We start from the raw sequence: 19,947 nt of genomic DNA on the forward strand, positions 1-19,947 counted from the left end.
TGAGGGGGATGGAGATTTAGGGGAGATGTACGCTGATAGTCAGGAACTTGGGTGTATCAGGAAAGAGGAAGTGTTGGAGATATGCACTTTAAGGTGGAGAAATCCACACATCTATTCCAGGGTGTTATGGAAACTAAGGGATGAGATTACTGGGGTTCTGACGGAGATTTTTGCATCACCTTTAGCCATGGGTGAGGTACTGGAAGACTAGAAGATAGCTAATGTTGTTCCCATATTCAAGAAGGGTGGAAGGGATAAGTAAAGAAACTACAGGCTGGTGAGCCTTACACCGATAGTATGGAAACTATTAGGAAAAACCTTAGGGATGGTATTTTAGTTTTCTTCTACAGAAAGAAAAATATTGCATTATAACCAAGAGTTTCAAGTATTTATATGAGAATCACGCTCTTCAGAATGTCTACTGTGAAAACAGAGTGCCATTAATGAATAGAATACTGAATTATCATATAATGGAACTCAGGTACATTTTAGAATTTAGAGCACACTGCCCATGAATTTCATTTTGGTTCTTGCTTGTGGCACTTTTATCTATGCAAATTTGTGGAAATTTGAACAGAACTATACAATTGATCAAAAATGCATGAGAAACAGCACCTAAATAGTCTACATCTGGAATCGTGCACTAAAACAGGACATCACAGTTCCTGATGGGACCACACCCAATTTTGCACCATTTTCAGCAGTTTGCTGCACACCTGTCTGAGAAGGGCGTTTGCCCTTAAAGACACACTCCTTTTGGTAACCAGGTATCAGTAACATTCATTATGGTTGCCATGGAGGAGAAAGAGGCTGCAGGGGAGAGGGAGAGAGCTCCTAGGTCTATTGAGAAAGACCTGGAATTCTCATCAGTGAGATAAATGCTAGGGGGGAGGCAGGCGGCTAATGCACCAGGAACACCATAAGTAGAGTCTGGCAGGAGATGGCTCCAGGTTGTACTTCTAGGTGTGAGATACCTCACTCATTTGAGTAATGGAGAAATAAATTTCATGCCCCCTCAAGAGTTGACAGGGTGAGCTACATGCAGTTGTAGAGATCCATTTCCATCAGTTTGTTAGGAATTCATTCATTGATATTTGATGATCAATGCAGGTAGTCTTGCAAAGGAGGACATGAGGGATTCGATCATGCCATCTGGGTTGTTTCATCTGATCACCGGTGAACTATGTTGGCATTAAGGATTGGAGTGTGGACAGGGTTACTTGGTCTGGATTGGTAGAAGCCTGATTCTGGGTAACAGATGATGACGAGTTCTATTTGGCACTTTATTTTGATCTTTACTGATGTATGACCATCCTCCAAAAGAAACAATGGATAGTCATCACAGTATGCCTGCAATTGCAGCCGCTTCCTATAAAAATCCCACGAATAGAACATTTAGCAGCTTGATGCTCCTTCCATGAGTATTTCTCTAGCCAAGTTCCACTTTCACATGGTCCATCTCTATCTGTTCCCTTTCCTTTCTTTACTGCTGTTTCTCCATCTCAGGAAATAGGTTAGCAACCAAATTTGCTTTATAAGCACACAGACTCGCTCAGCTAGCTGTTATTGTCTCTTCCAACACAGCTTCCTGTAAGCTCATTCCATTCTCCCAGGTTTTCTGTCTCCGTCACATCTATTCTGATGACAACACTTTCTACAACAGTGCTTCTGAGATTATTCCTTTCTCCTTAACAATGGTTTCCTCTCCATCAGAGTTGTCAGTACTCTCAAATGTGTTTGTCCCATTTCCTGCACTTCTGTTCTCATCAAGTGTAGAGCTACACTTGTCCTTGCCTTCCTCCCCACATGTCTCCATACTCAACAGTTCATCCCCTCTAACTTTCATCTCCTTCAATAAGCTGCCACCACCAGACACATCTTGCCCTTCCCTCTCCTTTCAGCATTCTGAAAGGATTGTTTTCTCCATGACTCCCTTGTTCACTATTCCATTTCCACGAATCCTCAACCCCCTTACTCAGAGCATCATTACAGAGCATCATACAAATATTGCAGGGCTTGCAATATCTGCCCTTTTCCATCTTTCCTTCCCACAATCCAGGTACTCAAATGCTCCTTCCAGCTGTGATTGACTTGCATTTCTTGCAGTTTAGTATGTTGCATTCCCTTACATAGGAGAAAAAAAGGGCAGATTGGGTGATTGCTTTGCAAAACATCTGAATTCAATCTGCACGGCTTACTCTGATCTTCCAGTTGCCTGTCAGTTTAATTCTTCATCTCACTCTGACTCTGACCTGTCTTCCCTTTTTACACTGTTAATTGCTAATTGATACACATTACAACCCAATGAGAAACAGCATCTCATTTTCCTTCCAGGCATACTATAGACTTCAAGACTTGATATTAAATTCAACAATATTTGATAACCAGCCTTTCCAGCTTGTAGCAAATCTGTTCTAATGTAAGGTCATCAATCTGTAATGCTAACTCAGTTTTCTACTCAGATGCTACCTGACCTGCTGGGCATTTCCAGCATTCTCTTTTATTTCAGATTTACTGCAAGTGATGTGTTCAGTATCTCACAGTTCCTGCTTTTTTTTTCATTTTCTCCTCTGTTCTCTTTCATCTCTCTCTCTCCTTACAACTTCTGCAGACAGATTAGCTGCGGTTAACAAGCCTTCACCACCCTCTGTCAGCTCGCACCAATACCATCTGTGTCATCCAGTTTATCTTGGTCTCCACCCTATCAGAGACATTCCTCACCCCTCTTTGCAATTTAAGATGCACTAGTTTTCCAGCTTCCCCTACTTCTGATGAAAGATGCAAAATGTCTGTTTCTCTCTCCTCAGATGCTACCTGACCTGCTGAAAATTAACTGTATTTTCTGATTTTATTTCTATAGCATAATTTTCTTCACTTAACCTATATAAAAATTAATTTGAGTGGTTTGCAGAAACTGAAGTGGTTTGAGCTTATCCTAACTATGGTTAGTCTTTACAATAACCCCTAAAGGGAGTGCAAAGATGATTCCCCTATCTGGGACAAGAAAGCCTTGATAGGCTAGAACTCATACAGAACAATATCTTTAAGAGGACCTATGGAGGCCTACAAAATGTCATTGGGGTGGAAGGAATATGTTTCCTGCAGGGAATGATAGTTTCAGGATTATGAAGGACCAATTAGACCCAGCATTGGGTAGAGTTTGTAAACATGAGGATCAACAGCCAACATGATGGTGAAAGGTAGATACTTTAGACCTGCATGATCTTGAGTTTGTTTAAGAAACAGTTGGTGAATAGGAATCTGACAGAATCGGTATTCTAGTTTACACTCCAGTTAGCACCATGCTATACTTATACAAGCTGGCATTCTTTTAGTTTGATTGATGGGAAAGAGTTATGGTTAAAATTGGCATTGTTGAACTGTTGCTACTATTAGAAAATGCAAATTAAAAAGTAAGTAATAAAAAAAGTCAAATCCAAGATGACTGTCACATCTGCTGAAACACTATCAAATGAACAGTTTATTGCAGGTCTGAAACATGACGCCCTTTTTGTTTAGCACACATGTCTAATTGCCAATTATTTTCTTGTCCATCATGTAGTTTGAAAAACAAAACTATAAATGCTTATAGTAACTAGAAACAGAAAGGGTTTGCCTGAGCTAACTAGATTTAGAGGTTTTATGGAGTAATATAGAGCGCTATAACTGATTCAAGGTTAAACAAAATAAATTGAAAATGTATGCTGTAAGCAAAGATGATATAAAATGAAGACAAATAATTCAGTTACTGAAATGTATGAAAATATGGCCTGTCAGTTAAGTATTTTGAATGTTCTCAGCAAGCTTCAGTAAAGCTTAAAACAGGAATATATCTCCAGGCACAGCCTTTAGCAATGCAGTAACTAGAGTTCTCTGCTGCCAGAGCCAAGAGGCATTTTAATTATCGAATAAATCAATATTAAGAATATGAAGATATTGCTAATCTCTGCTCCTATAAAAAGTCCTTTCTTTAAAAAAAATATTGATTGGAATCAAAAGCAGTCTTACTTTGAACAAGAGAAGGTCACAGTGTAATTTTATCTACATTCAATTAACCCTTTTCTTGCTTAGAAGATATCTAGAATTTATAAATGTTAGCACCTTATCTCTCAGCACCTAATCTGTTCTGAAATAATTTTGTCTGCATTTAATATACCTGATATTTTATTTCTCTCTGATTAGCAGCCTGTAAATGTTACAATGCAGTTCAAGAGAGGAGATAGGAAGTAAATAGTAAACTCAAGGAGAATTAGCCTGACAAATGTCATCAGGAAAATTGTAAGAATCTGTTATTAAAATGGAGGTAACAGGGCACATAATAGAACAAAATAGGGAAAGGCAGAGTCAACATGGTTTTATGAAAGGGAAATCCAAACAAATCCAACAGAAGTTTTCAAAGGATGCACTTAACAGGGTAGATAAAAAGATATGAGGCAGATAACCCAGATTCAATAAAATGTAACCTGAAATATTGCAACCCAAAATAAAGATCATTTAGGTATTATATTAGCAAGGATAGATTTAGTTAAAGAAAGTAAAAGAGAAAGTAGGAATAAAATGTTCATTATCAGGTTGGCAGGCTATTTCTAAGGGAGTGCCATGAGGATTATATCAGAAGTGCTTGGCTATTTAAAATTTGTATTCATAGCTGGGTTAAAAGGAGTGAGTGGTATGTATCCAAGTCGTGATATGATACAAACCAAGATTGGAAAGTAAATTGTGAGGAGGATACGTAGCATCTGCGGAGGAACATGGGGAAATGTGAGGTTATTCATTTCAATAGGAGGGTGAGAAAAACAGAATATTTTGTGAAGGTTGAGTAACAATTAAATACTGCTGGTTAGAGGGATATGAGTGTTCTGGGAGAAGGAACACAGGAAGTTAACATGAAAACACAACAAGCATTTTGGAAAGTAAGTGGTATGTTGGCCTTTATTGCAAGAAGTTGAAATATAAAACAAAGTGTCATAGCTGCCAATATTGAGCTGTGGATGTAGTTGTTTCCCAGTTCTGCAACTTGGATTCAATGCTGATCTCTGGTTCTGTCTGTGCAGAGTTTGCACATTTTCCCTGTGACAGTGTGGGTTTCCTCTCAATGGTCTGGTTTCTGCCCACGTTCCAAAGATGTGTTGGTTGTAAGGTTAATTGGCTACTGTTTTGTCCTCATGTAGGTGGCTCTGGAGGTGAGAGACGTGAAAGGGCAACTGTGAAAGAATAGCTTGCAGGGAACTAAATGGGATTGATGGGATTACTCTGAGGGCCAGCATAGAGTTGATGGGCTGCATGGTCTATGCCACTATGAAATATTAAGTATAAAATAAGAAGAAAGTCATATTGGAATTGTACAGAGCTTTGGAGAAAACATACCTGAAGTACCATGCATAGATTTAGTTTCTGTACAGGGAAGTATAAGTACAGATGGGAAGTATAAGTACTTCCCTTAGGTAGAGGCAACAACAATTCATAGCTTGATTCCTGGGATGAGAAGAATGTTCTTTGAAGAGAGGTTGGAAATGTTATACTCTCTGGAATTCAGAAGAATGAGAGGAGATCATATTGAAACATGTAAGGGTGTTTTCCTCTTACTAAAACACCTAGAACGTGGGACGTTATTTCCTGATAAAGAGTAGGTTATTTAGCACTGAAGTGTGAAGAAAATTCTTTCCTCAGAAGGCTTTGAATCTTATTACGCTTGTGAGATATGGATGTTCTATCACTGAGTAAATTCAGAGTTGGGTATCACCCATAACATTTATGTTCTTAACCACTTCTGTGACATAATCTAGTGTTTTATCCTCAACCAGCGAGGAAGCCAAAAGAAAATGATCACTGCTGTCTCAACTGTTTCTTCCCAGTCATTTTGGTACCCTATCTGATTTGCTTTTATTAGAATAACTTAAATGGTCACCAGCTTATTTTGCAAGATCCATAATGTCCATTTATTGCCTTCCCTATTGTGTATTTCCAATATTTTCTCTTATTTCAGATTCCCAGCAACTGCAGTGTTTTGTATTTCACAGTTAATGCGTGGTGTTTTCCTTTCTGCTCTGTTCTCATTCATCCTCCTCTATTTCTACCTCCACCAGCTGTGGTTAACAATCCTTCACTACTTTCTCTCAATTGGCACCACCATCATTTGTGTCATTGATTCTCCTCTGATCTCCACCTCAAATAGACATTTCCCTGTTCCCTTCACTTCTCTGTAATCTAAAACTGATTTCTAACTTAGTTTGATGAAAGTCATCCACCTGAAATGTTAATTCTTTTCTTCTCTCCAGTATTTAAGCATTTTCTGTTTTAGATTTCTACTATCCATTGTTGCTTGTTTTTCCATTTAATCTATGTGCCTTTGTACTGGCCACTCTAAGGTTGAGCTGAATATGAATATAAAAGCAGTTTGACAAATTAAATGACTTTTAAATCCCATATCCATTTTGGACCTCAAATAAGGAGTGAATTGGCTCACCTAGATTTCCATTTGTTTAAAAGAGCACCATCTTCAAAAAAACAAACATGGCAAGGCATTTTTGTGGGCAGGATGCAGTGCTGATTTGATGCCATTTTGGATGTCATGTTATATCCTTAATTTGATACAGATGCACATGTCTTAAACAGCATGTCCATCCTCCCACCAGTGCTGTTTAAAGGTATTTGCCAGTTAGTTATTGGATGATTTTCTGAGGCTGTTGCTGAGTAAAAGTGTACTTCAGGGGCTGACTTCAGGCTCCACCATTTCAACGTGGGCAGCAACAATGAGCTAACAGACAGATCAAGGGCACCGGTGGAGTGGCAGCCGGAAGACAGTAGCTTCATGTTCCACGGAGCCACTGCTATTCTCTCTGCAACCCTGGTAATCTGTTAGAGGACAGATTGCTGGACAGCTTTTTTAAACACTGGTATCCACACCAATGAGGCAGCGAACTACCTTGAGTGGCAACTGCCTGAGATTTGACAATAGTAAAACAGCCATCTGTAGCTGCATCATGATTGGGTTTACAAAGTGTGGAGGTAGTTGGCAACCAGTTCAAAAAGGTTGAGCTGCAAAGTTTAGTGCCGTGCTGGGACCTGACTATACCATGTTCCTTGACATGGGATGCAGGCTTCCCAGTACACTACATTATATGATGTATGGATTCTATAGTCTTCTAATGTAGTATAACTTATCAATGTCCTCATCTGTGCAGCAGAATTACTGTGTGACCTCACCCTTCAGCAACCTGGTATCTGAACTAACATTATCCTTACCCTGGCTGCTGTACACTTGTGCCTTCTGTTTCAACACATGTAATTCCTGTCCCCAAGCTATCTTCTAAGAAATACAGCTGATAGCTAGGAATGAAATCAAATGAGAGGATGCCTTTATCAACACTATCTTTTTGATATTCCACCACTGCCTGATCAGACTGGACTTCTTACACATTTTGGCAAAAGTGTCCAGTGGTAAGAGAGAGAAGGGGATGGGTTGGGAAGGAAAACTAGCAGCTTTTAAGTCAGAAGAGATTGTGGGAGGAGAGGAAGTGGGAAATGAGAAGGAGGATTAGGAATGAGCACTCAGCCTCACTGCCGGCCATAATCTCTGCATTAGCCCTTGTGATCTCAGGCAGCACATTTCCTCCATGCTTAGAACATCTAGGATCACCTTGGTTATTTCCCGCTGCCCCCACCTTGCGTGTCACCTTGTTCCGCAAAAGTAAGTGAGGTGCAATCTGTTTGGATGATGTGGTGATCACAGTTGAAATCTGCAGTGTGTGCAAGCTGTGAGAAGTGGATTTATTCTTGGCAACAGTTCTGGGTGGATGAGCTGAATTTATGAAAGGTAAGATTGTTAGGTTAATGAAGATTGTTCTAGTTGAGTGATCCATTGATCTGTGACTATGGCAAATGGTATGGCAATCACAGACCTTGACTACTCTTGCAAGTTTATTAAGCCGCTTGTAACCAGATCCTGGGGGCTAAACCTCTAAGACGTTAATCTTTGCTCCTCATCATATGACTGTGGGGGTGGGGTGGAGAGGTGGTTGTCCTGCTGTCTTAAGGATAAAGGACATTGTTCCTCCCTTCAACCCCATCCAGTGTCAGAAAATGTTGGCGTTTGCTCTTTCTACCTTGATCAGGGATAAGTGTTGCACAGCACTTTTCTGACTCTTGTTCGCACTTCCATAGCCACAATGCACACTCTCTGACAGGTTGAATGATTTTGACCACATTAAAGTCTGTGATCTTTATGATAGGTAAGCTGATTACACCAATATTGTACTAAATACAAAATCACAAACATGGCAAAAAGTATCAGAATATTTTTGCAGCAAGGGAGTTACTTGGAAACTGGTGAAATTTGAAGCTGTTTTCAAAATTACCTCTAAAGAGAAATGTTCACAGCCTGCTATACAAGTATTCATAGCTCTCCAAGAGTCTGAAAGAAGTATTATAACAGAAAAACACAGCAAGAGACACATAGTAGACCCACACTGCCTGCCTTATGCATATTGAAAGGAAAGGTAAAATGGTGCAGTCTAAATCTGTTGACATGAAGAGGTTTGAGATCAATCTTTGAGATATTGTAGATTAACTTCCAAATACTGTGTGCTTGCTCTGATGAAAAATGTAAGCTGGTGCATGCAGTTACTTGGGATATAAAACAAAAAATATGTTGGGCTTACTGGTCTGTGTCATTGTTGCTATTGCTCATGAGTCTCCTTCCATTCTGATGATTCCTTCTGGCATATGGTGCCACTGGCATGCATGATGTGCTGTGTGCACTTGCTTACAAGAAGTCTAGATAAAGCAAGGTTGCTCTCTTTACATAACTGACTGTGTACCAGTGACATTTTTAAAGGCTGTGACACCAGAGTAGCATTGCTGGTTGATGGCATCCTGACATGCAGCTGGCTACATGTAGAACAGGCACTGTTCCAGTTAGGAGTGTGTATGGGATGGAAATCCCTTCCTCTAGGGAAGGAATTGAATTTTTTTAATGATGATCTCCTCTTCAGTGTTCTTCCCAATTGACACTGTGCAACTGGAGTCTAATACAACAGTTATGGGGTAGGTATCTCATTTTAATGGTGTTCAAGAGGTTAATAAATCCACTTTGTAGCTTGCACACAGGTTCACAGCTTCCTTTATACCATACTCAAGACTCTGATTCAATACTCCAAAGAGGAGGTGCTCACCATCATATTATTGCCCTCAGCGATGTGCCTTAATGTGATTTACCTTATTGCATTTTGTGCTCCTAAATAAAAGCAGTCTCTAAACACTTGTTCATGAAACCATTTCACTTTTAGTTCAGCCATGCTTCATTTGAATGCCAAAATATTGAATGCTGTAATTAGATCTCTGATTTAGATGGCCCGGCTGATAATCAGTTGAACGTGATTGAAACCTCTTTCTCATACTATTCTGGAGGATTATGCATAAAACAAGTTCCTGTAGCAGGGTTTAGTTTGCATTGTTAATGACCCAAAACATAATGGTAAAGTAAGGAAAGTGTAATATGCACACCATTATTAGTGTGCTAATAACCCTGTGATTTGTGGTTGAGATGAAAAAAGCAGTGAGTTGTGATTGGCTGGTTTATTTGTATTTTTCTACCATAAGGTTCACAAAAATAGGAGTTCACTGCCTGCCAATCTCCCAGTATATAGGAGTATACATTTGTTTGATGTTGGAAATACTGTGTAAATAAGGCAATTATCATAGTTTGATACAAGGATCAGATCAATTGGCAAAATTACACCAATGAAGTCAGGGAAAGGAACAACTAGAAGCAGGCATTGTCATCTGGCCATGAATTTTCTTGACATCAACAGCACCGATATGGGGCTGAAAATAGCACCATTCCCAGCAGGATGAATGACTTGGAAATTCTCATCGTTGCGTTCATTGCAGTGTTAATTAGTTCTGGCATTGTGGCACTAAAATGCACAGCCAGCAGTGTAGGTACTGGGAATTTTTGCCCAACAAGTGGTTCAGCCTCTGTGAAGAGTGTTTTCTTTATAAGAGCTCTTGAGATCACCAAGAGGAGGCTGCAATGAATTTTTCTTCAACTCCTTTTCATTCTATCCTCTTGGATTGCCTCCCAGCTTGCTCTGTTGGCCATCTTACAGATCTGGGAACAGTCACAGCCTAGCAATGGCTTCAGACACCATGATCATGCAGGCATTCTCCACTGAACCAGAAGTGAAACTGACCCCATCTTTAATGCTTCAAATGAAGAGGAAGAGCTGGAATTCCATAGCACCTTTTTATGACCTCATGCTTAAAATACAACTGTACATTTTAATAAACAGCAATCCAAGGTAACTTTTTTTATAATGTTGGTTGATGGATAAATATTAATCAGCACAACAGCAAACTTGCCTGTACTTAGAATAAGAGTATGTGATCACTTGCATACAATTGAGTGGGTAGGTATGGCAGCTGGCAGTGCAGTTCTCCGTCATAAAATCTAGATTTTGAGGTCAAATCTGCAAGATGGGTTTGAGTCCTATGACTTTCAGGCTAACACTTGATGGTAAATGGTTTATTAGTTTATGTTGATGATTGGAATAGTTTCTAAAGTAAAAATAAGGATGTGATAAAGGGCTGACCCACACCTGTTCTGACTGGTCTTCTATTTAATCAGTGAAGTAGAATTATTACTTCTGAAGTGTTAAAGCAATACATCTGTTGGTGGCTGCACTAACCATGGAAACACTGAAGGAAACTGCACAAAGCTGAACTTAATATCCTTTGAACTGTATTTGTATATCAATAACAGCAGATGTCCTGATAGGAATAATATTAATGTTACTGGCAGAGTTCTTCCATGGGGCCTTACAGTGAAAGAGTATGAAACATTAACATTATTGCTTTCTTTGCATGAGTTTCTGTTTCTTCCCCCTTTTGGTTTCACTGCACCATTCGCTATATCTGAAGATTAGGGGTACCAATTTACCCCCTAATCTTTAATTTTATTGCTGTGCAATTGATATTAATATGCTTTCTTGATAGTTTTAGCACATGGCCAAGGTAAGTATATAAGATCTCTTTATTAGTCACATGTACATCAAAACACACAGTGAAATGCATCTTTTGTGTAGAATATTCTGCGGGGCATCCGGCAAGTGTCGCCACTCTTCCGGCACCAACATAGCATGCCCACAACTCCTAACCCATACATCTTTGGAATGTGGGAGGAAACTGGAGCACCTGGAGGAAACCCACGCAGACATGGGGAGAATGTACAAACTCCTTACAGACAGTGGCTGGAATTGAACCCGAGTCGCTGGCGCTGTAATAGCGTTACGCTAACAGCTACGCTACCATGCTGCCCCCATTGTTGTCCATGTGTTGTCATTGTCTTTATAGTGATCTTAATGTCAAAGAAATGTTGTGCATTTTTACAAAGGAAAATAAGCAGAGCAACCATCTGAAAACTTTGTTGCCAAGAAAGTGTATTTGAGGACATTTCTGAAGGAAAAAAAAACCGTTAAGGAATTTTGGAGGCAAATCCCAGAGAGTCAAAGTCAACATATTAAAAGAATACCTGCTGTTGGCTGCCAGGAAAAGAGGGAGATGTGAACAGTTACGGAATCTGGGGAGAATAGTGCAACTGGGGTGTAAGGCTGGAGGAGGCTGCTCATTGAGTCTGGATGGAATTGAAAAAGCAGGTGAAGATAAGAACGTGGATTTTCTCATTTTGTAGCATAACCCTTTGGGATGGCAATGCATTTTATTAATGTGTCATATGCATTTAAAAAGAAAAATTCTGAGGAAAAATAACTCCAAACATTTGTAATGTTAAAGACTCTACAATAATCATCATAATTAAAATCATGATGTTTGATTCAGAGATTAATTAATATAGTACCAAGGCAACAGTTTGTTCCTTTGTAAATACTAAACTGACTTGTGAAAGATCAGTGTGGCTGCATTAAACCGTTCTTATGGCAGGTTCAGGCATTGGGAAAATTTCATGCAGATGCGTTATTGGGTGCTGGAACCAGTATTGAACCATGAGATTTTTCAATGTTATGTTCATATTTTGATCCTATTTAAAGTTAAGGTTAGAATACCAATTTAGATTTCCAGTAGATGGTATACCCTACTTTCTACAATGCATAAATTCATTATTCAATGAACCATTTCTTCTGCCTCAGTTCCAAATATATATACACAAGACAGGGAAGTTTATGACAAATGATAAGAGCTCAGTGCCGATTATGATTCTGCTTTTTACTTGTGTTATTGTAGTTGGATGACTCACTGAACCAGATCAGGAAACTGCAGCGTTCCTTGGATGAACAGACAGAATTGAACGACAATCTTCAAGTCCAGTTTGATCACTTGCAGACGAGGTAGGACACCAAAAGGGGAGAAGGGAAAGAAAATTTAGGATTAAGCACTTCATATCATCAAATTGATTAATTGCGCAAGATGGTCTTTGTGGGGAAGACAAAAGGCTCAATAAAATTATTGTTTTTGTCATTGAAACTTGATGGCTGATATTATTAAAATAGTGATGTGCTTAGAGAAAGCATAGAGTTATGGAACTACAACCAAACCAGTCTGCATCTTAATTAAGAAATAAGTAACATTCCCTGCACAATCACTAAGAAGTTCTCAGCAAGTATTTATATTTTTATACATTCTGTTGTGTGATTTGAAATTTGTACTAGAAGTCCCATATGATTGTGATACTGATCACAATCATTTCACTCTGAACAGTTTTTCAGTACAGGAACAATGTGATGTGTGGGGCTTCCTCATGGTTTGTGGGTTAGGCAGAGGTTTGAAGCACAGTCCAGGAAACTAGAGCCAAACAACAACTGCAAAATGGATACAATTTCAATAAAATATTCTGTTAAGTAATCTTCAACAAAAGAATTTCCACTTGCAGAGTACTTTAATTTTTAGCTCACGTGGCCAAAACTGTTTAACATGATGAGGATGGTTACTGCTTTCCTTAAGAAGCCTATAATTTAATTTCAGTTCAGACTTGGTGCTTAGTGCATTGATAGATGGTGGAACAGATTCCTGTTTACCTTACTAGGAAGTGGAAGCACAAAGAGAGAATGTATTAGGCTCTCAGTTGATGTATTGAATATAACTTAAGAATGCCACGTTCTATAGCACTTTTAACTCTCTTGGGCAAGGCCTGAAGCAGGGCCTTTCTGAATGCTGTGTCCCAAATTAATTACCAGAACCTTGAGAATGCTATGATCCAGGTGTTTGATTCTTTGATCTATGTTTGCGTTTACTGAGGCTGCTTTAGATGCCCCTCGTCTCACAAATTCACTACTATCATTTCAACTGCTGGGAGTAGCCTCTGAATAGAGAAGATTGAAGAATTTCTTTGTAAATGTCTAGGGGAATTAACTTTTGTTTTGCTGTTTTGAAGTTGAAAAGCAGAGGCAGGAAGTTGGTACACTGAAGGAAAGTTATTACAGAATTACAAAAGGTCAAAGGTCATTGAAAATTTCAAGCATGTTTTTTATGTGTGGGGAAGTAGGAATGCAAGTAAAATTACAATACAAAGTCATAGAGTTGATACAGACCCAGCTCCTAATTTGCTGTTGGTGTTTAAAAACAAGTTTATTATTTTTTCCCTAATTTTAGCTACGCCACAAGTAATCTACATGTCTGCCTGCAAATATAATAAATATTTCTACCTGGAACCTATCCTCAACCCACTGGTGGGAGTCAATTGTGAATTAAATGTTCAGCCTTGTTTGTGGAGATATTTATCACTTCCCATGACTGATTGTAATCTGTTCTTCATCCTGTTGTATTTCTCTTGCATTGTCTTTTCAGTTTTTTTTTCTGTAGCTTGTCATGCAAAGCTGTTTAAATACTCTGATGGGTTGTAGGTATCACTGGAAAGATGATCATATGTTTCCCATCCTTTATTGTGCTTGAAAAGATGGTGGTGAGCTGCTGTAGTCCTTGCAATGAACAGTGCTGTAGGTATTTTGGGTCAGCAACGTTGAACGAACGGCAGTGTATTTTGGCAAGATGGTATGTAACTTGGGAGGCAAATAGCTGATGTTGGGGTGTCTACATACCCGCTGTCCTTGCCTTTTAGTTTTAGAGGTTAGTGGCTTAAGAGGTGCTGTGAAAGGATCTGTGTCAAAATGCTGCAGTGCATTTTGTAAATGGTATACAGCTGGGGGAAGACATGATTGTTCAGGTTGACATATGGGGTCCAGTCAAGATGGGTGTATTGTCCTGAGGTGATATTGAGGCATTTTGGTGTTTTTGGAATTCTCTGCTCATCCAGGCAAGTCAAAAGCATTCCATCATACTGCTGCACCTTGTGGATAGTTGAAAGGTTTTGTATCTAGTCTCAGGTCTTGAAGCTATGCTGTTAATGTGGCTGGTCTAGATAAGTTTTTTTTACTTAGTTGTGATGCCCAGGATGTCAGTGGTGAGATACTTGTTGATGATAATGTCATTGATTGTCAAAGGGAACTATTGGAGATGACATTGACTGGCACTTGTTTGACATTTATATTACTTGGCACTCACCAGCCTATACCAGACTGTTGTCCAGGTACCTTGTGGCCTGAGGAACTGAGAATGGAACTGGTGCTGCAAAATCATCAGCAAACATCCTCACTTCTGTCCTGATGATAGAGAAAGATTCATCATTGAAACAGCTGCAGATGACTGTGGGCCTGTGACAACATATTTGAACAGTTGAAATGAACTGTTAAAAAATGTTTTTCTTTGGATTGAACATGAAATACTACTTTATATGAATATTTGTGCTTGTAGCATTTAACTGTTCTCTGTAATTAACATTGACCATTCAAATCATTGGTTTTCAGAGGAATATTAAATAGATAAGGACAAAAATGTATATCAGATTCTGGAGCAAGGAACTGATAGTGTATTCTTTATACCACTGCATTACTCAATAGCTTTTTTAGTATCTAGTCTCTGATCAATTTAAGGGAAATTCTGACCTATTTTACAGTTTGGGAGATCATTTACCAATTCATAGTTGTCCTGATTACATCACTGGAAGTTGACTTTCCTCTGTATTGTACACGCCAATAATTTCACAAGGGAAATGGCAACTTCCTTCTACAGTGCTTGTATCCTAATAAATATGCAAAATTCATACAATAAATATGAAAGGTTACATTTTCTAATTTGTATTGCTGACTTTCCACTAGTGGTAAATGGTATGATAAACATTTTGTAACAGCATAATATATATAAAAGCAAGGTACAAATGTGGTTTCTGGTGAATCATGGTGCGATAAATTTTAGCTTTCATGACAAGCAGGAAAGGTTGACTGGTGTACAGCACAGAACTGAAGCATTTATCAGTTTTGTGAATGGTAATATATAAACCTGTAAAGCAAATATTCATATTGGAATATTGTCTAGTTTGTTTAACAAAGGCAATATCTGGATTTACCTAAATAATAAAAGTAAATAAATATGTGCATTGATAGATACATGGATAAATAAATAGATAGATTGATATATAGGAGGCAAAGTGTTGGATCAAATTTTTGAGCCCAGAATTTGCTTAAAAAAGTAGCTGTCAGTCAGCAATGTGATGGGGGAGAGCCTTTGAGTTGCTTCACAAAAATGGCATTTCATCCTCAAAATCCCCTTGCTTTTAACTTGCACATTAATGTACACATTAATTAAGACCATGAGACCATAAGACATAGGAGCAGAATCAGGCCATTTGGCCCATTGAGTCTGCTCCACCATTCGATCATGACTGATTTATTTTTCCCTCTCAACCCCATTCTTTTGCCTTCTCCCCATAATCTTTTACATCCATCCTTACTAATCAAGAACTTATCAACCTCTACTTTAAATAGACCCAATGGCTTGGCCTCCACAGCCGTCTGTGGCAATGAATTTCACAGACTCACCACCCTCTGGCTAAATAAATTCCTCTTCATCTCTGTTCTAAACATATGTCCTTCTATTCTGAGGCTGTGCCCTCTGGTCCTAGACTCTCCCGCTACTGGAAACATCCTCTCCACATCCACTTGGTCCAGGCTTTTCAATATTCGGTAGGTTTCAGTGAGATCACCACCCCCCCCCCCCCCCAATCCTTTTAAACTCCAGCAACTACAGTCCCAGAGCCATCAAACGCTCCTCATGCATTAACTCTTTCATCCCCGGATCATTGTCATAAACCTCCTTGAGACCCTCTCCAATGCCAGCATCAATTCCTTTGATATGGGGCCCAAAACTGCTTACAATACTCCAAATGTGGTCTGACCAATGCCATATAAAGCCTTAGCATTACATCCTTAATTTTATTTTCTAGTCCTCTCGAAATGAATGCTAACATTGCATTTGCCTTCCTTACTACTTCTGTTAACCTTCATGGAATCCTGTGCTAGGACTCCCAAGTCCCTTTGCATCTCTGATTTTGGAATTCGCTCCCTGTTTAGAAAATAGTCTATGCCTTTTATTCCTTCCACCAAAGTGCATAACCATACTTTGCCCATTAAACTACCTACAGAAGGTTAAGTAGAGCAATTTACAGGGCGAATACCCTTTTCACAAAATCCAACAATTATGAATGAGTGGAATTCCATCCCTCTATTCAGAAAGCAAGCAATTATAATTCCCCTTCTTTCAGGTAGTGAGTTGTTGAAGATATAAAGTGTGTCAAAGTGTCCTTTTATTTTACTTTTGTATTGTCTTTGCTTTACTCCTTAATCCATTCTTTGTTTCCTTCCCTTTATTTCTTTCTTTACTTGATTTGAGATTGAATCTACCCAGTCTAATTCCCAGAACATGTTTCTTTCATAAATCAAAGAATCATTGTAAGTTGCGGCATTACAGAGACACCACTTTATACATTTAATATTCTGTCAAGTCCCTAATAAGAACAATTTCTGTCTCCTTGGGAGTATAGAAACTGGAAGTGTTTGTCCATAGAAGTGCCAGTAATATAATTAATGCTTAATGTTATTCTTATAGTTTGGGAATAATTTACTCTTTCTAAAAAATGATCAGAATTGTCCATTCTCTTGGTGGAGCCCTTGCAGTAGGTTGGGGGTACATTTAGCTTCCCCTACCATAAACCATCTTTTGGTTTCTGGGTTTGTTATGTATGCTTAGTAGGACCTTGGAATACCACCACCATAAAAGGTTGTGCTATTGTCAAATATGAGTGGGAATTTGGATAGACAGTAGGAAACTGCTTTGGACACCTGATCTCTGCTTCTCTGCTGCCATTTGTAAATAGGAGTACAGAATAAGTTTATGGTGATACTCCTAATGGGATTGATTAGACAGAAATTCATCTAAGGAAGAAGAGGCAGTAAGTATGTCTTACTGCAGGAGTTCCTCAGGCAGTTTTTGAGGCCTAACCATTTTCAGCTGTTTCATCAAGTAACTCCCCTCTATTATTTCACAGTGGGGATATATCCTCATTATTCAATTCATAGTTCAATTTCATTTCCTCTATAAATGAAACACTTACATGCCTGCAAGCAACAAAACATGGACATTAATAGAGCATGGGCTAATAAATGGGAAGTAATATGTGTGCCATACAAGTTTCAGGTAATAAACGTCTCCAAAAAGAGAAAGATTCTAACCACATACCACTGGTGACAGGTCTCCAATCTGAAAAGCAACCCTCCACTAACTCTCTGCCTCCTATCACCAAGTCAATTTTGTATCCAATTTACTATCTCACCCTGGATCCCATGTATTATACCGATGAGCAACAGATACTGGCCTTACTATCAATATTCACATCCTGTGAATGATTAAAAAAAACAATCTCAGTATCTGTTGTAATGTTTTGCTTGCAACACAAAGCTTTAGAAAGCATATTTGACTTGTAACTTTCCATCAAAAAACCAGAAGCAGAGCCGAGAAAATAGTGGCAAGCTCAAAATTATTGTGAATGAAATGTGAAAAGCTTGGTACCCATCCTGTTCTGAGCAGGTGGGCATGGTTATAACTGGAAATAAAGAGCAGCACCAATGCTGGTCATTCTACCCAGGCTTCTATCTTCAATGAATGCATTGAAATAGCTGCTGGGCCAGAAGCTATGCTCACTGGTGATGTGGCTGCAGTACTATTTGCCCTAGATATTGATTAATATTCACTTATATAAGTTAAGGCAGTGGACATCTTTTACTGTTTTTATACTCATTTTTTTTCTTTTAAATTCAATTGAGTTGCTGTGGAAACACTCCTACAATAAATGGAGCTTTGTTTCCATGGTTGCAGGACTAGGAATCAGCAGTGGAAAACCATTTCTTTAACTTAAATGGATCAATGTTTCAGGTGAATCTGACCCACCATATAAAGGCCATTGTGTAGTTGAAACTTAATAACCTACAAGGTGTAATAATCAAAAGTCAGAAACACCACATCTTACTGAATATAGACAGTCATATGGGTTAGGCCTGCCTGGTGCTATGAATTAGCATTCTGATTTTGCAGCCTTTAAATTCAGCAGAGATTAATGGGATAGAACTCTGCTCTGTCAGTTGCCTGCGTGTAATGGGTCCAAACAAACTAACCCAGTTTCCATGGATCTACAGATGATGTGACATGAATTGTGACTAAATTCTGCCTTACAGAATTTGTGAGATTGTCTAATGGTTGGAAATGTCATATTAGCCCAGAAAGGCTCTCATCTGACTTTATGCCCCAGGTAAATTATTAGGACAGTATATTTTCCATCCAGCCAGTGTTTTCTGTTTATCCTGATACTGGAAAAAATTATAAACTATTCAATTCTGTCATTCCACACAAACTATTCCACACTGGCATTTGGCATCTCTGAGTGAATCTTATTATGAAAACGGATTTTATTAAAGTAATTTATAGTTTAGAAAAAGGAGCTGTGAATTTGTTTGATTCTTTTTCATTCAATTCCATCCAATGACAGAAGGAATCTCATCTAATATAGGATCAGGATTGAAATGACTTGTGTTCTCAAGTGTACACGTTCACCCACACACACACACCTCCACACAAAATTCTTGTCATTGTTTAAACACCCAATATAGAAATTCAAATGTATCATCAACTTAGCAGTGTGGTTTAAATATAGATTTAGCATAGTAACATTAGATTACATAGAATATAGAGCACAGAAGCAAGTCGATGATTCTATGACTCTAAGTCTTTGGCTCCAGTTGGTCTGTGCTTGCATTGACACTTTATATGATCCTCTTTCCACCATAGTTTGCCTAACACTATCAACATTTCTGCTATTTTTTGTTCTGTGTGTTTATCCTGTTCCCCTTAAACTTGCTTATGCTATTTGCCACATCTGTTCCATGTAGTTGCACTTCCTAACTAATCTCTGAGTAGACACTATAGGTGGCCTAAGGAGGAATAAAATTGCCCTGGGCTGTTACTCCTCATTGCTCCTCATGTGCTCTGCTGGGAAGTCTGTGAGGATTGACTTTAATTGCAGCCGTGATGAAACTGCTTGAAAAGCTTGTCGACGCTCACTGCTTTGACCTGTGTGTGTGGCCGCAGTGGGTAAACAGCACCTGAGAAGCATCTCAACATGATATAGCACCTTCAGAAATAGAGGGCTGAGGGGAGAAAGCAGTTATCCATGTATAACAAATTCATGCACACAAATGAAAATCAAAATGTACTAGAGATTTATTAATGGAATTTGCACTGCGGGGGTGTATCAGCATCGTACCATGATCGTCCCCCTTCCCAGGAGCCTGATTTCAGTGGTAATCGCTCAGCTTTAGTAATGCAGCAAACTTAGAGTCACAACTGATGCCGGCTGACACAAATTGGCTCTGAGCAGCTTGGGTTTTAAAGCTGTGGTAGTGCTGTGAGTGAAGGTAACCGAGGGCTCTCCTTTGATCATATAACTAGTGAGCAGGGGTGTCAGTGAACCAGTTTCTCCTTCCTTCCATCACTCTCCACTGGATGTGTCACTGCCAGTTTTCTAACCGTCATAGGCTAGTTCCCAGTGGGCAA

General features: G+C 38.9%; 1 protein-coding gene across 4 annotated transcripts in view; it reads left to right on the top strand.

Annotated features, from left to right (window-relative positions):
* LOC127574050 (coiled-coil domain-containing protein 102A-like) overlaps nt 1-19,947 on the top strand; it is a 354,834-nt gene that overhangs the window by 235,964 nt on the left and 98,923 nt on the right. For 3 of the 4 annotated variants that reach the window (XM_052022652.1, XM_052022651.1, XM_052022650.1), the window contains exon 8: nt 12,238-12,341. The exons of the other annotated variant lie outside the window; for it this stretch is intronic. In XM_052022652.1, coding sequence (XP_051878612.1) covers nt 12,238-12,341 — 104 coding nt within the window. The remainder of the gene's footprint in view (nt 1-12,237; nt 12,342-19,947) is intronic. 4 annotated transcript variants of the gene reach the window in all.

The sequence above is a fragment of the Pristis pectinata genome, chromosome 9 (assembly GCF_009764475.1).
Source record: "Pristis pectinata isolate sPriPec2 chromosome 9, sPriPec2.1.pri, whole genome shotgun sequence".
In the NCBI taxonomy this organism is placed as follows: Eukaryota; Metazoa; Chordata; class Chondrichthyes; order Rhinopristiformes; family Pristidae; genus Pristis; species Pristis pectinata.